The sequence below is a fragment of the Bradysia coprophila genome, unplaced genomic scaffold (assembly GCF_014529535.1).
Source record: "Bradysia coprophila strain Holo2 unplaced genomic scaffold, BU_Bcop_v1 contig_358, whole genome shotgun sequence".
In the NCBI taxonomy this organism is placed as follows: domain Eukaryota; kingdom Metazoa; phylum Arthropoda; class Insecta; order Diptera; family Sciaridae; genus Bradysia; species Bradysia coprophila.
Genome location: NW_023503616.1, coordinates 2,739,907 through 2,756,893, shown reverse-complemented (window position 1 = coordinate 2,756,893; position 16,987 = coordinate 2,739,907). Strand labels below are relative to the sequence as shown.

Sequence of the window (16,987 nt, the reverse complement as noted above, 5' to 3'; positions counted from 1 at the left end):
ATCGTCCTCAAAGTTCAACACTGGTTAAAATTCGACTGAAAATAAAGTGTATGATAGCACCGTTTCACTGGCACCACTGTTTTCCGAACATATGGTTTATATCATAATTGCAACTGTCGTTGCGGCCTAAATTTTTGATTTTGTAAATAATTTTAGAAATTTTTAAAATCGATAATCATTGAATTCGATATTTGACCACAACAAATACCAAAAAAAGATGACTGACGCGATATTCTATCCACCTACCGAAATTACCGATTATTGGGGCTACGTAAAAAGTGTAAATTCGATTGGTGCATCCAAAGCAGCTGTCTAGTAACCGTAAGCTAGTTTACAAAATTAAGAGGCCTCATATCCTAGAGAGCTGCTTTGGATTCATGCATTAGAGATTCTCTATCAACTGTTTGTTTACGTTTGCTCGTATAATGTAGATTGATTTTTACGATCCATGGCTCATATGCTTGATTTTTGGACATATTACATTGTGTGCAACTGCTGTACTTACCCGAAACCATAACACTTTTCAAATAATCTTATTTTTCTTTCTGCGTAAGTCTCAAGAGTGCTTTGTATTTCCCCAACCTCGGCTTACCATCATCTGTCGTTAATTTCAGTTATTGTTGTCTACTTTTCCGAGTACATAAATGAGCTTGCGGCTAGGAACTGGCAGAAATTTTCAAGGCAGCAGTACTTCGATTCGAACGGTCTGTTCATTTCTACATTCTTTTCGATACCAGTTCTTCTGATCTGTATGTTAATGATTGGAAACTGGCTGTACAGGTATGTCGCTTAAATACAACTTGACTGTTCGTCGACTTTTCTTTACAAAAAAAACCATTCTCTCAGCTCTACCCAAATCATGGCAAAAGTAAAAACGGCACAGCTGAAACAACGTCTTAAGCAACAACAAAAACAGCAAAGTGTTGAATCGGAGAGTCAGCCGAATGTACGACTTAAGGAAGAATAAAACCAAATTAGTTCATTACTCACGAGCTTACTTTTTATTGACCTATCCAGCAAGTGGATTTGCATGAATCGTTACCGACGTTATCCTTTTCTCGATAAGTGGCTTATACGTCTTTGGATTTACGGTAAGTTTTTCCAATTCATCTATTGCATCGAAACCATCAATCACTCGTCCGAACAATGTATATTTGAGATCTAAATGCGGCTGTGCGGCGTACGTGATAAAGAACTGACTCGCATTTGTATTCGGTCCACTGAAATAAAGCAAGTTCAGTGAATACCAACGGATGGTGTTAGTCATTGAAATCTGATTACTTATTCGCCATTGACACCATGCCGCGTTCATGATGTTTCAATGTTTCCTTGAATTCATCTTCAAACTTGCGTCCCCATATTGATTGTCCTCCTTTTCCGGTGCCGGTTGGATCTCCAGTTTGGACAATAAACCCTTTTATGTTCCGATGGAATAGCGAACCATTGTAATAGTCACTTGCGCACAGCGCCAAAAAATTTTCGCACGTCTTTGGACAATCGTCACAGAATAGTTCTATTTTGATGTCGCCGACGTCTGTGTGCAGTGTTACTGACTGCAAAGAAATTTATGAGTGGAAATTTGTTGATAAAGTTGCAATTCACATTCAGTACGAACCATAATATCAACTAAAACCCAACAGTTTGCTTAATTGAATCTAAGTGGTTCTTTACCGAAAGTAAACAAACGTTTACTCATAGACTTCAAGATTTAAACTATTTACAATATTCTTCTTAACACAGTCAATTTGTTGGCTCGAACAAAATGTCTGTACAGTCAGGTGCTTTCTCAACGAATCGTTTTTACCGCTCTGTTCCATGTTATACGGTAAAAACGAATTTTGATATACCGAAAACAACTGACCGTCATTAATAGAAGCTAATATAACCAAGGTTCTAAAAGAAGTGTCTCAACCTGTTCCTTCAGAACCTTGAATATAACCGCAACTCAAACCAATTTTTTTGTTAAAATTTCAAAGTGAGGTTGTGTTGGCTGGATTGGAATTTTCAGCCACCTTGGAACAGATCTATAAAAAACATCTCAAAACAGTACTTACAGCTGAACATTTGCCAAAAACTGTAGTGTTCAGCTTTGGGCAAGATAAGAACGTGGAGGAACAAATCGTTGCCTGAAAAGTAAATTTCTATGGACAGATTTATTCTGGTGTACAAACTCGTACGGGCCTATCGTAGTAATATTTGTTTCGTGTCTCTAATTTTGAATTCATTTTTTTTATTTTGTCTTTACTGCTACTTTTGCCGTAAAGATGTCGCTATGTCAATCACATGACTTTTGTGGAGTATTGTGAATTTGTCAATGGTCTGGTGGTGATTCGTCGACATTTGCATAAAAATTATTTTTTTGCAAAAGTTTTCTCGACAAAACCGTAACGCATACAGTTTATTTTACTGAAAAATCATCTCAAGTAAGTGGACGTTAGCCAGACTCGATAAAAGTCTCGAAAAACAAGTGATCAAGTAAAAATACGTGCAAAATCTATCGTCGAAATAAAAGTGTTCATATCCAGCTGTCATTAGTGACTATTGTAGTATTAGCTCCCCATAATTGTTGTAAGGGTGGAAACTGAAATTTCATTTATCGAATAATTTTTATTGGAAAATTTGCCAAGTGTGTACAGTGATTGTGTTTGATCTTGGTATTTGGAAGATAAGGAATCGTGATCAATTTATGTAACGAGTCAGTAGACTTGGTATACTTTGAAAATTTTGACAAATATTTGGGGGCTGTTTTGTACGATTAAACGTAGATAGTGCCACGTATAATAACAAGCAGTAAGTGGGAATGAAGAGGTATTCGAGAAGGGCTGTCAAAATATATCTCTTTGCCTAATTGGCTCTTGTTTCGATTTTCCGTATCAGACTTTTTTCAAACGTCATGTGACTGATATGATGAACAGCTGACCCAAACCACTATTATTATTATTATTGTAACTTGCCTCGCGTTATTTCAATTGCTAGTACAAGCTGCATTTCTGTTAATTGGCTTTTTTTACCCTTTAATTTCGATACAAATCGATTTTCGAGGTATTTTCATTAAATTATCATAGCCGATGGCACGGCATTGTGTGTGACCCTAAACTTCTTAAATTATATCGCGTTTTGGGAGTTCGTTTTCAGTATATAGGTGTTGTATAACTGGGTTGGTTGATTAACGGAAGGATAAAAAATTCATTTCGTTTCGTCGCCTATATTTAAGCTGAACATAGTCCATGGTTCTCGTTACAACGAATAATCGCATCATTCTTTCACATACGCTCGCACACAATGTTGTGGTTGACGAGGACGGAATTTTGTAAACAAAGATTTTTGTGGCATTTTATGTTACCAATTATTGTAATTTGAAATTTTATTCCATTTAAATGAATGTAATTGTATCGTCGACGGTCGGTCGATGTTGTGATAGTAACACTATCTTTTATTTGAATTGGTAATTGGAAGTCATTTCGTGAATTTTTCATGTCCGTGTATTCTTTTAGGTAAACTAATTCAACAAGCAATAAAATGGCCGAATATTGGTTAATATCTGCACCGGGAGATAAAACGTGTCAGCAGACATGGGAGACCATGAACAATGTCACAAGCAAGCAGAATAATTTGTGCGTTAACTACAAGTTCCACATTCCTGACTTGAAGGTAAATATTGGTCGAACATTAAATGGTCAACGAGTGTGGTTTTGGGTTCAATGTTGATGATAGTCAAGGACATATTATACGATGTATGCTCGATTAATGAAAGTCATAATCGATAAATTGAAAAACGAGTACAGAGCTTTCCTTAATAACTTTTCAAAGCGATAAAAATAGTTTCTTCTCACCCTTCTGGCAGGTCAGTTCTAAAATTAGTAGCCGTGTGTGGCCTTATAAGCCACCAGCTATTTTAAGAATTCGAACAAGTTTCATTGTATTTATTAGTCGACCAAAATGTTTTTCGTTAGAATGAGCGACACTTTTAAATTCAATGTAAAAATTGAATTAATTTCCTTTAATGGTAGAGTGGGTTAATTAATCGATCTAAGTATTTTCATCCAAAATTATTTTATTCCGTTAGTGTCAACATACGATCGGCTATTTAAAACCACATTAGCTGTAACTCGTCGATGATTATTTTTGTCCTCACAAATGTTAACATTTTCATTCTTAATAGGTCGGTACACTCGATCAGCTCGTCGGCCTATCTGATGATTTGGGTAAACTTGATGCCTATGTCGAAAACATTACCCGAAAAGTGGCAACATATTTGGGTGAAGTACTAGAAGATCAACGTGACAAATTGCACGAAAATTTGTTGGCAAACAACAGTAAGTACAAAACTGAAATGTCCCGGTAAACCAAAATCGTCACGAAAATTCAAGCGAACCGTCAGGATGGTCGAAATCGAGCCAACACGAATAAAAATCCATAAAAAGAAAGATTTTTGAGACAATGCGATGGATTTTTTTTTCGTTATGACTCGTTATGGTTTTGATTGTCTGAAATGGTTCGTTTTGCGTTTATATTTCGATAAAATTTGCTGTTTATTCTTCATATTATTAAATCGAAGCCAAGTAGAACTTTGAGAATGTGTATTTACAATAAAAGTTTAATAAATTTGAATCGTCAAAGTATGCGTAAGAATTAACTGCTAAATGCGATAGATGAGCTAACACGATTACACTCCAAAAACTTACACTACACAGATATAACACGTCGCAACAAACGCAAAAGTTTGTCTTTTATGGACGGCAAGGATGTCATTAATTATCGAGTCAGTTAGTTCTTTCGATCTAAGCATTTTTAACGGATTTATTAGCCGGAGCTCATCTTTTATGTTTGTCGTAGCTTTCCATACCATATGACAGAGCTGTCTGTTAAAGGTTGCTGTTGAATCGCTAATTTTCCATTACGTAACATCAGTTGACTTCTTACTATTTTATTTTGAGCTACAACAGATGAAGATGCGAATACGAGATGCAAATTTCATTTGTATATTTTTGCAGCTACATTGGCCCAAAATTAATCAAGAGATCAATAGAAGTCGACGAACTGATTAATTTTCAAAAAAATTCTAAGCGTATCGCTTGACTATCATTAAATCTGTTTGGGCAGCTGCACCCTCGAAAAAAAAACCTGTCTATCTTGCCTCAGTTCCAATTCCGTTTACTTGACAGTTGTGTTTGAACAATAGAACACATGTTAGACCACGCCCTTTATGACATGTGCTCTGTTGTGTAATCGCTTCTGTCAAGTAAACGGAGGCAAGGCGGAAAAGCGTCCGTTTAAGTGGGAATTCTCCTTAACTTCATTCGTTGAAAGTATCACCTAGTATTTTATTGCAAAATCTTTTACTTCATTAGATATAAACGTCTTGCTATACAAGACAAGAAAGCACCAACCACAGCCTATTGTTCTCTGTAACAGACTAACTGTTTTTATAAGGATATTGATACGGAACTCATCCCATTATAATCCACACAAGAATCATCTGTTATAGATAATGATGACATAATAAAGCGATGAGCTGCAAATAGCATTTCCTTATATAATAAAACAAATGAAGTAATAGTATCAAACACTACGGAATACTATACACAAAAGAAGCAACAGATTTGATGATTGTAACGGGGTACGCTTGCCGTTTATAAATGCTTAACATGCTCAACAGCAAGAATGAAACAGCCCTACACAAATTTTCATTTCAATAACACCAAATTGCGAAGCCCATTTTAGAACCATACTTTACTCATTCAAATTTTAGATTTAAAAACTAATAATTTTAAACATAATTTTCTTTTGTTAAAACGAAAAGTCTAATTTATTGTGCTTTTCTACAACTAACAATTAACTTTATTGATTTCAGAATTTTAAAATAATTAAGAATTGAACACTTTTTTCAAATTTATTTTCTCTTCTTTTGATTAATTTTGATTTTCGTTTTTCTTTTGTTTATTTTCGTTTTTTTTATGATTTCAATTTTTATTATCACATGCATTCTAATCATTTCAATCGATATACTCCTATCGGCTTAACGCTCAGTCATTTTTTTTAATTAAATAAATTTTTCAGTTTTGAATTAGCTTTCACCGAGAAATTCATTTCTCAGAAAGCTCAGACAATATTTTTTAGTTCTGACCCCCTTAAATCACGTAAATTAGTTTTTAAATCATTTTGTACATACACATGACGATTGTTCTCATTTACAAATTTTAATGCTCGAATTGAGTAAATGAAGAATCGTCGATTCTCACTAAAGAAGGTTTAAAGATAAATCAAAAATTTGTTGTTTCCGACTGGTGTTGTGAATATTTAATCTACCAAAAATTTGCTCTCTTTAAACTTTCACCAGCTTAATGTATATGTTGCACAAATCCTCTGTACGTGGACTGTGAAATTGGAGTTTTTAAGTTATGGTTTAGTAGAACATGTATCATATGTTCTGTCTTTACATCTGCGTTAGTCACTAGTTAGATAGGTATTTAAATGCATACACAACACAGAGAATTATTTCTAAGCGTTATCTCGTTTTACTTGATTCACTTGCACACTAAACAGCTCGTGGTTCACTCAAGTAAAACGAGATATTTCGAAGGTAGGATGACTATGAAAATTAGACAATTTAGAAACTAGTGCAACTTTAAAGTAACTTTTAAAAACAAACACCGAAAATTTTGACTTTCGATATTTTTTGAATTTTTGAACTTTCATCCGACATATAACTTATAAACTCCAATACGTAAGTCGACCTATAATTGGCAATGTTTCGTTTTGCATGTTAATTGTGTTTATGGATATTTACATTACTCTTTTCTTCAAATCTTTACCTTAGCCAACCATATTGCTTGCGCAAAATTATTGAGTCTTTTGTTTCCTTTGTTTTAAGTATTTTGAAGAGATTGAACATCTATTACGTGGTTCTTATAAAAATTAGTCGGATACAATTAGAGTTGGACTAAAACTTTTAGTTTTAATAAATTTCTATCACAATCTATTACCTCTTTTGATTTTCACCGACATTTCACCATGTATAAACGCAAGTAGCGTACATCCTAAATCCTTTTATAGCCGAAAATTTCACATAATTCGGCTTATAAACTGTTAGCACTACTATTTTCCTATGGACATTAGACTATTGTAGAGGTAACTGCTCCTGGACATCTTGGTCTGACGCAAAACATCTGAGAATGCTTTGTATAAATAATTACCATCTGAAGATTTTGAAGGCTTCTTCGCCGCTTTTTTTTTCAAGTAAAATGACGAAAGCTGGTTAAATGCTCGTGTTTTATGATGACTGACTACGATCCTGTTTGATTTTTCAATGTTATTGTTAAATCTAAGTTATTGGCGTTCTGTGGCTATTTATGTAAATTATTTCATGATCTTTTAGTATTCCTTAGAATGTTTTTTTTAGTTTCTTTCTTTCAATCGGTTTTATAAATCGAATTGATTTATTGGCAACGATGCCATGGCTTTCTTCTGAATTTAAATTTATTTTAAAAGAAATGGGTTTTGATTTGATAGTTTGACTGAAATTCTTTAGTATATTGTCTAGAAGAGAAGTAATATTTCATTCATATAAATGATATGTCTAATATTTGATTCACTCATTTCACTAAAGTTGAACAATGAACATCCTTCCTGTAGTTGTTAAAATCAACGATCATCTTCAACAACAGCGCTCATTGAAACGGCATTACCGCTTATAAGTCACTCATCCAATTCAGTCAATTTCCTTTAATTTGATTTTATTTTTTTATTTTTTGAGTTTCTTATTTTTCGTTAAATTATTTTCGTTTGAAATTTTACTGAAAAAGCACTTAAATGATTAAATTCGAATCTCTAACTAGATTTAGAAATTGCATTTTTGATTAAACTCTATTAAATTGCGAATTATAATGCCTGACAATAAAAAAAGGTCCGGGTCCACCGGATGAAGAAACACCGTTAGATGTGCCTGATCCGCCAGCGATTTCCAATAACAATTGTAGTAACAAAGAACAGTATTCACCGTGCCAGGAAAGCCTAACAAATTCAACCGGATCTGAACGTGAATCAGATTCAGCATGTGTATGCGGTAGTCCGAATGACCACAATATTAAGAATGATACGTTCGATTGGTGGTTTCATAGAAATAGAAATTCGCATAAAAGCAGGTAGAAGACACATTTTACCGCTGGAAGACAAATTTGGAAATTTTTTATTTTTTTAATGTGACGTCTGAAATTTATTAATTTTCAATTTATTCCTTTTGTTTTTGAATTTTTTAATTAGTTAACAGATTTTATGTAATATTTGTTTTGTTGATGATGCCACATCCACTAATGTTACAGAACATGTTTCTATGGGAGATTGACAACAGTTAAATTAAGTGTCGTGTTGTCGATATCGATCCCTGTCGTTTCATTAGCAACAATTATTAACCAAAAGCAAATCAATCTCAAGAACTTTCTTTCCGGACATATTGTGTACCTGTTCAAAGTTATGCATGTTGACGGTATTTAATTGCATTATTTTTTCCTTTCTTGTCCTTACCACTTGATGTTACCAACATTATAAACTTGGAATTCTACTTATGACTCATACATAATATTCGTTCACAATTTTACTTCTTTCATTCAAAACTGTCATGCTCGTTAATACTTACCACGTTCGTTGTCACATCTCCCATAAAAACGTAATGCATTAATGAATGTTTTGCGTCCGACCTGTTTTCATTTTCGACCTAATCGAAATGCATACAATTAGGAGTCGATCATCAAGTCAATTAAATATGGGCGCAAATTCGACGTATCGTTCATCGCCAGTGAGTAGTTGCTGCGGTAGTAGTCAGGGTCGGTCTAGCCCAGATGTTGAGTTTGATGGGGAACCCATTGGAGAACCGCCACAAATGCCTTTAAGTCCAGGTTAGCTTCTAAATATCTTCGTTCATTTAAAACAAAACAAAAAGATTATTATTTGCGGATAAAAATCGAGTTTTCTTTATGATTTATTCGTTAATTTTTTATGATTTTTGTAAATAATTGACGAAAGTTTTAGTTCACCTTTGATGTGAGACCATATTGATGTGAGTGCTCCCAATGGTTTTTTGTTTGTTCATTAATATTTTTTGCGTCTTGTTGACCTTGTTTTTGCGGCCAAAAGCAATCTAACGAAGGTACAATTTGATCATTATTGTCAACACAACTATAGGTGCTTGCTTGTAACTTCTAACCTCATCATTTTCGATACGAATGCTTTATTAGCTTGTAGCTATATATTCCAAGCTAAAATATTACGCTTTAAGTGTTCATGATTGCATTAGCGTTAAATCATTGAAAATGGGTTTGTAACTGTAATTTGACTGACGTAAAACTTTGAATTCGTTTAACTTGTAGCCGATCTTCCATCGTACATTACTCGTTTCCAGTGGGACATGGCCAAATATCCCATTAAGCAATCGTTGCGTAACATTGCCGACATCATTTCCAAGCAAGTTGGACAAATCGATGCTGATTTAAAGACGAAATCGGCCGCCTACAACAATTTGAAGGGTAATCTTCAAAATTTGGAAAAGAAGCAAACGTAAGCAACCTCGGCCTCAGCCGACATGGGTTCTAAGTATTGTCGATTTTAATAACTAATTTTCTTTGCTATTCAGTGGAAGCTTGTTGACAAGAAACTTGGCCGATTTGGTGAAAAAGGAGCATTTCATTTTGGATTCGGAGTATTTGACAACGTTGTTGGTCATCGTGCCAAAGTAAGAATTTTTTTCCCTTCTGAAATCTGTTCTTTCTAACAAAATAATCTATTCCACAGAGCTATTGCTAATGATTGGCAGGCTGGCTATGAAAAACTCACCGACATGATTGTGCCACGCTCGTCACAGTTGATTACTCAAGATGCAGACTTTGCTCTGTTCAATGTTACTCTTTTTAAGAAGGTTTGACGACTCTGATAAAACGAAAAAAATATTTGTTATTCAAACATTCGGTTCGTTTAGGTCGTTGAAGAATTCAAACTCCATGCTCGTGAAAAGAAGTTCGTTGTACGAGACTTCACCTACAACGAGGAGGAATTGGCTGCTGGTAAAAATGAAATTACCAAACTGGTCACTGATAAGAAGAAGCAATTTGTAAGTGAATCAATCGAATAATTTATCTCGATTCGGAGTCTTATCAAAAATATTCTCACAACAAATTAGGGTCCACTTGTCAGATGGTTGAAGGTGAATTTCAGCGAAACCTTTTGCGCTTGGATCCATGTTAAGGCGTTGCGTGTATTCGTTGAATCGGTACTACGGTAAGAAAGAGAATTATCGAGCACCCGCTCTGACAAAAAAGTTTCGAAAAACTCAGCTGTTGCAGGTAACTTTGTTTCCAGGTAGTCTACAATAATGTAGATTACCTGGAGACAAAGTTACCTGCGACAGGTGAGCTTTTCGAGACTTTTTTGTCAGTGCGGGAATTTTGTTTCAAATTTAATTTTTATTTTGACTTTTAGTTATGGGTTGCCGGTCAATTTCCAAGCTATTCTCTTGCATCCTAACAAGAAAAGCACCAAGAGACTGAGAGACGTACTCAATCAACTCTACAGTCACTTGGACGGTTCTGCTCAAGCTCCGTCAAATACCGTTGATGTGAGTAAAATTGAATGCGGTGATTTTTAACCAGCCGGATAATTTGATTACATTTTTTTTCTGATTATTAGAATGTCGATATTCCCGGTCTTGGATTCGGCCAATCGGAATACTTCCCATACGTCTACTACAAATTGAGCATTGACATGGTGGAGCAGAAAACAATTTAAACAGAAAAGGAAAATACTTAAGCAAATTCATAATTATTAGAAATTCATCAAAAAATAAATTGCGTTAGGAATTTCATCGTTCGAGGCAACAGAATTATGCTTAAAAATATTGTTCGTACGAAACGTTGCACAAACTTTTAATTCATAATTTGTTAAAAAGTATAAAAGAAAAACAAAAACTATTTCCAAGACCCCCCATGTGTGATTAGAGTTTTTAACGAAAAGTTAATTTGTTTTTCCATTTTCATTTTCTGGAAAATTGGAATGATGAGGACACTGTTGGTGTGTTTTTAAGTATTAATCAAAGAAATATTTTCAATTAAAGGAAAAGAATTATTTTAGAGTTTTATGAATTTTCTGCGTTAGAAAACCACAAAACAAAAAATTCATTTTGTCGAGTCAGTATTTTCCGAAAAAAAAAAAAACAATTTTCATTTGTAAATATGTTTTGTGTTATCCAAATCTTTTGTTTGTCTCGTTGCAACAACTTTTTTTTTTTATTTCTTAACACTGCACATACAACTAGTAAAAATTTTATTGTTTCGTTTTCTGCGTCAAGAAAGTCATTTTTTGTGTCGAATAGTTTAAATCGAACTGGATTGTTTATCCCAATTTTCAATTCAACTCTTTTACTTCAAAATTATTTAAAAAGAAAAAAATTTTAGTCCATAAATAACCATGGCCATTACACGTTTTACAGCACGTCAGGTAATTTTTTTGTTTTCATTTCTTTGGGTCTAAATTAAATTTGCATTGAATGTGAAGTTCTTCTATATTTTAATGTTGAAATTGTAAACAAAACAAAAAATTTTGAAGCAGCAAATTCACTGCATATATTTAACGTTAAAGAACTATTTAGGAAGAGGTGGATGGAAGGATAAACAACCAAAAGAACAATAATTATTAAATTGTAAAAAAAAAACAAAAATGTATAAAATATGGAAATCTAAAACTTTATTGTAAATAAACATTCCAAGCCCGATGTGAAAAGTTATTTGAATAAATCTACAAACTGATTTACCAGCTGAGTTCCCTTCATCGGTTCAGTCGACGCTTACGAAAATATTTCAACAGATCTGATTTGAAAGCACGCATAGCTACAGCAGATTGTCACGTAAAGACACTGCTGCATGTCTGGGTTTACACGGAACTGTAATTTCATAAAAATAAATCCAGATTAGTGCACTTTTTTCACTTTTTAGGCTGGACATTGAGGCTGGACACTCAATAAATAGCAGCATTAAAAAAAATGAGGAGTAAAGTGAATAGTGTCAGGCCCGTGATTTGCAATTTCAAAACCTTGCCTGCGGGCCGCAGTCTCCGGCGCTCACAACGTTTCTCCTTATCTAGTAAACTTGACAGAATCTTGCGAAACGAACTATACCTTTGTCTTTGCAAGGACCTTACATTGAATGCGTGACCTTATTTTCCTATTATCCACTTCATATTTATACCCCTTACGATGATTTGATTCGGTCAGTAGATATTTTACACATCGGTACAGCTCCTACAGATTCTGTTTGAATACACATTGATAACTGTTAGAGTAATTTACATTTACCTTTACCAAACTGATTACGCTCGTGATTACGTGTTCAGGCACGTGGGGAAAATTTTAACAGTGCCTGAACTCGAAATATTGTCAGTTCGTACATTTAGCACTTTGCGTTTCTTCATCGAATAACCTTTCATTTCCTTTGATCGCCCTTTATAAGAAAATTTCAAACTCATTACAATCGCGAATTGAAACTGTTCTCAAGTTAGCGCGATACTTATTGGAGGATGAAGACCTTCTGTACCGGCATTGGACAGAATTTCCCATTAATAAGGAAGTTTCTCCCAATTAGGGCATCTATTTATCGACCTTTGGCTTTAGAACAACGACCTTACTTCAATTGTTTGCGTAAATGTGAATGGTAATTTCTTGTCAAAATTGTTGTTATGAGTTCGAGGATGAAGGAAGTGATAGTATCCTCATAAAAATCGGTGAAATTTCATCCTAAGAATTTATGGTTTGATCCTCAGAAAAATGAAAAATAAATTTTTATTTGTAACAATCTTACGTGGTATTTGAAAATTTTCGATTGATATTCATTGGGGCTAGTTAGAAATAGGTTATAATAGTTTGTGAAAACTCAGTTTCCCCTACTTTTTCATTCTAACTATTTTTAGCATCAATTTTCGCTAATTTTACTCACTTTTCAACTTTTTAACTGAGTTACCTGATTTTATCTGACTTGTTTAACCTGATGACTGACTTCAGGTTTTATATTAAATCAGGTCATGTCAGAATTATTCTTATCAAGCTAAGGTCGAAACAAGTACAAGTATTTACAGGAGTTGATATGTTTCCTATCCAAATTACGGCCGTTCGGGAGTTGATAAAAAATGTCATAAAATTCTGAGAAATTCATGAAATTATCGGAGTAATTTTTCAGGAATTTTAAATCTCTACCCACCCGAACAATACTACAGGTTCGTTCTCATTACAAAAATATTTATTTATTTCATCGACAAATCGGAAACCATTCAGTAATAAATGCTGATCGTCTTATGGAAAGGGATATATTCTAATTCATTCGCAAATCGTCGACGATAATCCCACAAGAAATGATCCAACAAAATTGAGTTGACATGTTTCGTCGAAAGGTCTGGATGATTTTCATTGATTTCGTGTCGAATCAAATCTTTCAACTGCTCAACCACATAAATTGAAGCACCGCGAATTTCCACCTCTTCAGGGGACCCATTAGCCAATATAGTATCTGCAAGTGGACAAATAGTGTCAGTTAAAAGCCATAAGAAGTCCAACCAGATTAAGCTTACCCTTCTTCAACAATTCAAGTAGCTCGTTCGAATACTTAATTGCGCCGAAATGCACTAGTACTTGAGGTACCCTATAGTCAGCAAACATTGTGACTGTCTGGATATCGTCAAATTGCCCTAGGCTCTCACCGCGATAACACGACCAGATGTCTCCAACTAAAATTTGAACTCGCTTGTAAATGGCAACACTTTCATTGCAGTAGATTGCCTCATCTTTGTAGCATGGAAAGTCGTCCACCACCAATTTGATCAAAGTCTGGGCCGAATTGTTGGCTTCCATCACGCAATTCTTAAAATTGCCATTAAATTTGGTCAACAATTTCTTTCCAACATCATGCAAAATTCCAACACGCTCCTCAATCAACGGACATTTAGTTAGCCCATCGTCTGACCGTAATATGCGTTCCAATTCAGCAGTTGTGATATTAGAGTAATAGGCCGGATTTGTAATATCGATGCCTTCCTTCATTGCACGATTGATTGCGGCACACAAAGCAAAATAGCCGGTGTTTCCATCGACTTTCCATTTGGTTGCATCTCCCGGAGTCCAAAAGCAAAAGTTTAGGGTGTCAATGAGGAAAATCCAATTCGGAGCGTATTCATCACTTGCCGATGGATGATGTTCATGTTGAGAAAAATTCTCTATGTCGATTTGCTTTGATTTAATGCCATCGATGACCTAAGAAAGTAATTATACATCAGGTAAGGATTTCATCGAATTGCGAAATTCAAAATTTTTGCGATATTCATCTGTTATCTATAGCGACATCTCGCTTACTAATGGGATCTTGTATTATAACAAAATATATATTAACGAACAGAAGTAAAAGATTTTTCATCAATCTATTCTGTTGAGACTTGTTACATCAACAGATGTAATAGAACCGATAGAGCCAACCACTGCTGAAGATGTAGTTGTTGTGCTTGAGCTCTTACCGGTTTATAAGAACAATACTGGACAGTATAATCATCTACTCGAAGAATGTTACACAAATTAAAGAGATTGATACAAAATACTTTATTCCACAGTTATGTGCTCTTATATTAGCTAGGTTGGCTGTTTATTTTTGTCGCTGCGAATAGATGATGCAAACGTTTAATATTATTCTTACCTTTTCTACAAGATTTTGAATCCCATTTGGATCAATTGACAAATGCTTAGCATGTTTCACTATGTACTCTCCAGATGCTCTCGGATTGAGTGTCATTTTAATTTCTTTATCAAAGGTACGGCTAAGATGATGTATATTTCTGGTTGCGATACACTTTAGAATTTTAAACGAAATATGAATTGAACGAGACACAATCATCCAAATGATCAAAATACAATATTCGGTTGGACCCAGCAACAGTAAAGAGACACTAATAAGTTCAATTTGCCGGTGTTATTGGAGTGTAATACTCTATTTATGTGGACGACGTTGACGAATGGTATAATTATTATCTTCATATTGACTATATGTCTAATCTTAAAGAAACCATCTTTCGGTACTTGATTTAACTATTAGAGTAGCGCGAGTTTTTCAAACCACCATCTGGTAACTACAGCAACAGCAAAAATTAACTGAGGTCAATATGTTCTTAGTCTTATATAGCAAAGCGGCTTTGAACGAAGATAAAGTTAAAGAATGGAATTTGTTGTAAATATAATGTGAATCAGAATCGCAGACGGTGAAACGTAAACAAATTTTAATACTGACAATGTATCATCAACTAAATGGCTGTGCACATGTGGATCACGTCCGCACGGTATAAATCCAATACTTGTGAATAGTGATAATAATGGATAAACAGATGAAAAGTGAGAATTTATCGGATCAATAACCACACGAAAATGAGACTTTTCATTCTTATCCCGAGTTCTGTAATGCATCTTTCCTAATTACTGTTGAAATATCGCAACTTCGTCACGAATTTCCAACGTGGCTTAGGAAAAACGTTGTTGCTAATTTATGCTGAAAGCTTTTTTTTACTGAATTCGTTTCCAGAACTCGCCTCCGGCTCGTTCGTTAAACAGCATTTTAACATGTGTTAGAACTATCACATGCTTTTGATTCCTAAGTCAATTTTCTTGCTTTCGCTAGGCCACTTTCGATTTGACCCTAGAAAAAAAAGCATGACCTCGAAATGCAATTTCCATCTCGAGTGAATTTCCTTTTTTTCAGTCGGTAAACAAATAACTATTTTAGGGCCGTCTTAACTTCGAAGAATTCATGAAAACTCGGAACCCATTTCTGACGTGAGACACCATTTCATTGAGTCGGTACCCCCTCAATTATGTGTTAAAAATCACTTCATTCAGCACACATGTTTATAAATCTAAAGAATTTATCTAGTTTTCATTGAGACTAAAATTTGTTTTATAATTTAAAAATATCGAAGCAAGCAACCCTTTCGTAACTAATTTGTGCTCTAATTGACTCGACGTGAATCAGCAAATCTGTGCTTAATAAATACGTTTTATCACACATTTTCACATTCGTATCGAACACTTTCAAAGTTCAATCATAAAAATGTCCAAAGTCGCCGAAAGCCAAAAGGTTGTAGAGATGGACGTGTCATTGGAAGCTATCGAAGGTATCATTAAAAATCTTTGCATGGAGGTTAATTTGAAATTGGAATCGATCGTCGATCATCGTTTTGATGAAGAATTATTCAAGGTGGAAGATTTCGATATATTTGCGAAGCAAGTGGAAATAGCGAAGAGGTTCCATCAGCTTCGCAGCGTTTGCAAAGAAAAATATGACGAACTATTTGCCTGGTATTTGGATCAATCTGTAACAGTGTTCAGCCGTTTTTCCGTAATATTTGTATCGGATATTCGCGACAATGAGGAGATGCGCAACGCTATGCAAGAATTCCGACCAGTATTGGCTCAACTTAAGTCTGCCCTCACAGCGGAAGATGAAAAAACTGATCCAATTGAATTTACCAAAGAAAAGTCTATAATTGATGAGAAGTCTGACGTTAGTCTTGCAGATGAAAAAACTGATGTGATTGTGGCTCCACCGGAAAAGTCAAATGACGACAAGCACGAAACGCCTGTAGAATTGGGATCAGCATTCTTTTTTGATTTAATGGAAACCATGCAAATCGCAGCATCAAAAATAGATTGCTTTCCGAAAGATGAAGGTGTCGAAGAATCATTTTTCATGAAGTGTTTGAGAGGCGTAAAAGAAATCCAGGATTCAATGGAAGAATTAGTTTTCGACTCTAAAGCTACCAATCATGGCAAGGATGAGAAGACGAACAACGCTGAATCTGAAAACGTAAAATAATTTTTCTGTTCACCATTTAAATTCTTCTCAACATTACGTTTATGTTATTGTGTTTTACATACGTAACTATTTAAGTAAATCCATCTTTACCAAGAATCTTTTTCGCA

General features: G+C 34.6%; 4 protein-coding genes across 5 annotated transcripts; 2 read left to right on the top strand and 2 right to left on the bottom strand.

Moving 5' to 3' along the window:
* Positions 1-94: 94 nt before the first annotated feature.
* Positions 95-989, top strand: LOC119081838 (transmembrane protein 18). Its single transcript, XM_037191078.1, has 4 exons — positions 95-280; positions 432-549; positions 615-780; positions 847-989. The coding sequence occupies exons 1-4, from the start codon at positions 218-220 to the stop codon at positions 965-967; spliced, it is 468 nt and encodes a 155-aa protein (XP_037046973.1). The 5' UTR covers positions 95-217; the 3' UTR covers positions 968-989.
* Positions 979-1,752, bottom strand: LOC119081835 (peptidyl-prolyl cis-trans isomerase-like 3). The gene is made up of 3 exons (XM_037191074.1): positions 1,616-1,752; positions 1,282-1,553; positions 979-1,220 (listed from the first exon to the last, which is right to left on the bottom strand). The coding sequence occupies exons 1-3, from the start codon at positions 1,616-1,618 to the stop codon at positions 1,010-1,012; spliced, it is 486 nt and encodes a 161-aa protein (XP_037046969.1). The 5' UTR covers positions 1,619-1,752; the 3' UTR covers positions 979-1,009.
* A 491-nt stretch (positions 1,753-2,243) lies between these two features.
* Positions 2,244-11,768, top strand: LOC119081781 (V-type proton ATPase subunit C). 2 transcript variants are annotated; one of them, XM_037190988.1, is made up of 10 exons: positions 2,244-2,423; positions 3,495-3,651; positions 4,163-4,316; positions 9,366-9,552; positions 9,629-9,727; positions 9,787-9,910; positions 9,971-10,102; positions 10,172-10,269; positions 10,471-10,606; positions 10,678-11,768. In XM_037190988.1, the coding sequence occupies exons 2-10, from the start codon at positions 3,520-3,522 to the stop codon at positions 10,774-10,776; spliced, it is 1,161 nt and encodes a 386-aa protein (XP_037046883.1). In that variant the 5' UTR covers positions 2,244-2,423; positions 3,495-3,519; the 3' UTR covers positions 10,777-11,768. The 2 variants fall into 2 exon arrangements, with proteins under 2 accessions (XP_037046883.1, XP_037046886.1); XM_037190991.1 differs by having other exon boundaries at positions 2,310-2,695.
* Positions 11,769-13,256: 1,488 nt separating this feature from the next.
* LOC119081784 (queuosine salvage protein) lies at positions 13,257-15,048 on the bottom strand. The gene is made up of 3 exons (XM_037190994.1): positions 14,715-15,048; positions 13,603-14,281; positions 13,257-13,541 (listed from the first exon to the last, which is right to left on the bottom strand). The coding sequence occupies exons 1-3, from the start codon at positions 14,910-14,912 to the stop codon at positions 13,306-13,308; spliced, it is 1,113 nt and encodes a 370-aa protein (XP_037046889.1). The 5' UTR covers positions 14,913-15,048; the 3' UTR covers positions 13,257-13,305.
* Positions 15,049-16,987: the final 1,939 nt, after the last annotated feature.

Coding starts and splice junctions, on each gene's coding strand:
- LOC119081838 (XM_037191078.1), top strand. CDS start 218: ATGACTGACGCGATATTCTATCCACCTACCGAAATTACCGATTATTGG. Junction 281..431: donor ATTGGGGCTACGTAAAAAGT/GTAAATTCGATT, acceptor CGTATAATGTAG/ATTGATTTTTACGATCCATG. Junction 781..846: donor ATTGGAAACTGGCTGTACAG/GTATGTCGCTTA, acceptor CCATTCTCTCAG/CTCTACCCAAATCATGGCAA.
- LOC119081835 (XM_037191074.1), bottom strand. Junction 1,221..1,281: donor ATGGTGTCAATGGCGAATAA/GTAATCAGATTT, acceptor GCTTTATTTCAG/TGGACCGAATACAAATGCGA.
- LOC119081781 (XM_037190988.1), top strand. CDS start 3,520: ATGGCCGAATATTGGTTAATATCTGCACCGGGAGATAAAACGTGTCAG. Junction 4,317..9,365: donor AAATTTGTTGGCAAACAACA/GTAAGTACAAAA, acceptor TTTAACTTGTAG/CCGATCTTCCATCGTACATT. Junction 10,607..10,677: donor CTCCGTCAAATACCGTTGAT/GTGAGTAAAATT, acceptor TCTGATTATTAG/AATGTCGATATTCCCGGTCT.
- LOC119081784 (XM_037190994.1), bottom strand. CDS start 14,912: ATGATTGTGTCTCGTTCAATTCATATTTCGTTTAAAATTCTAAAGTGT. Junction 14,282..14,714: donor TTCAAAATCTTGTAGAAAAG/GTAAGAATAATA, acceptor TTACTTTCTTAG/GTCATCGATGGCATTAAATC. Junction 13,542..13,602: donor ACTTGAATTGTTGAAGAAGG/GTAAGCTTAATC, acceptor GTCCACTTGCAG/ATACTATATTGGCTAATGGG.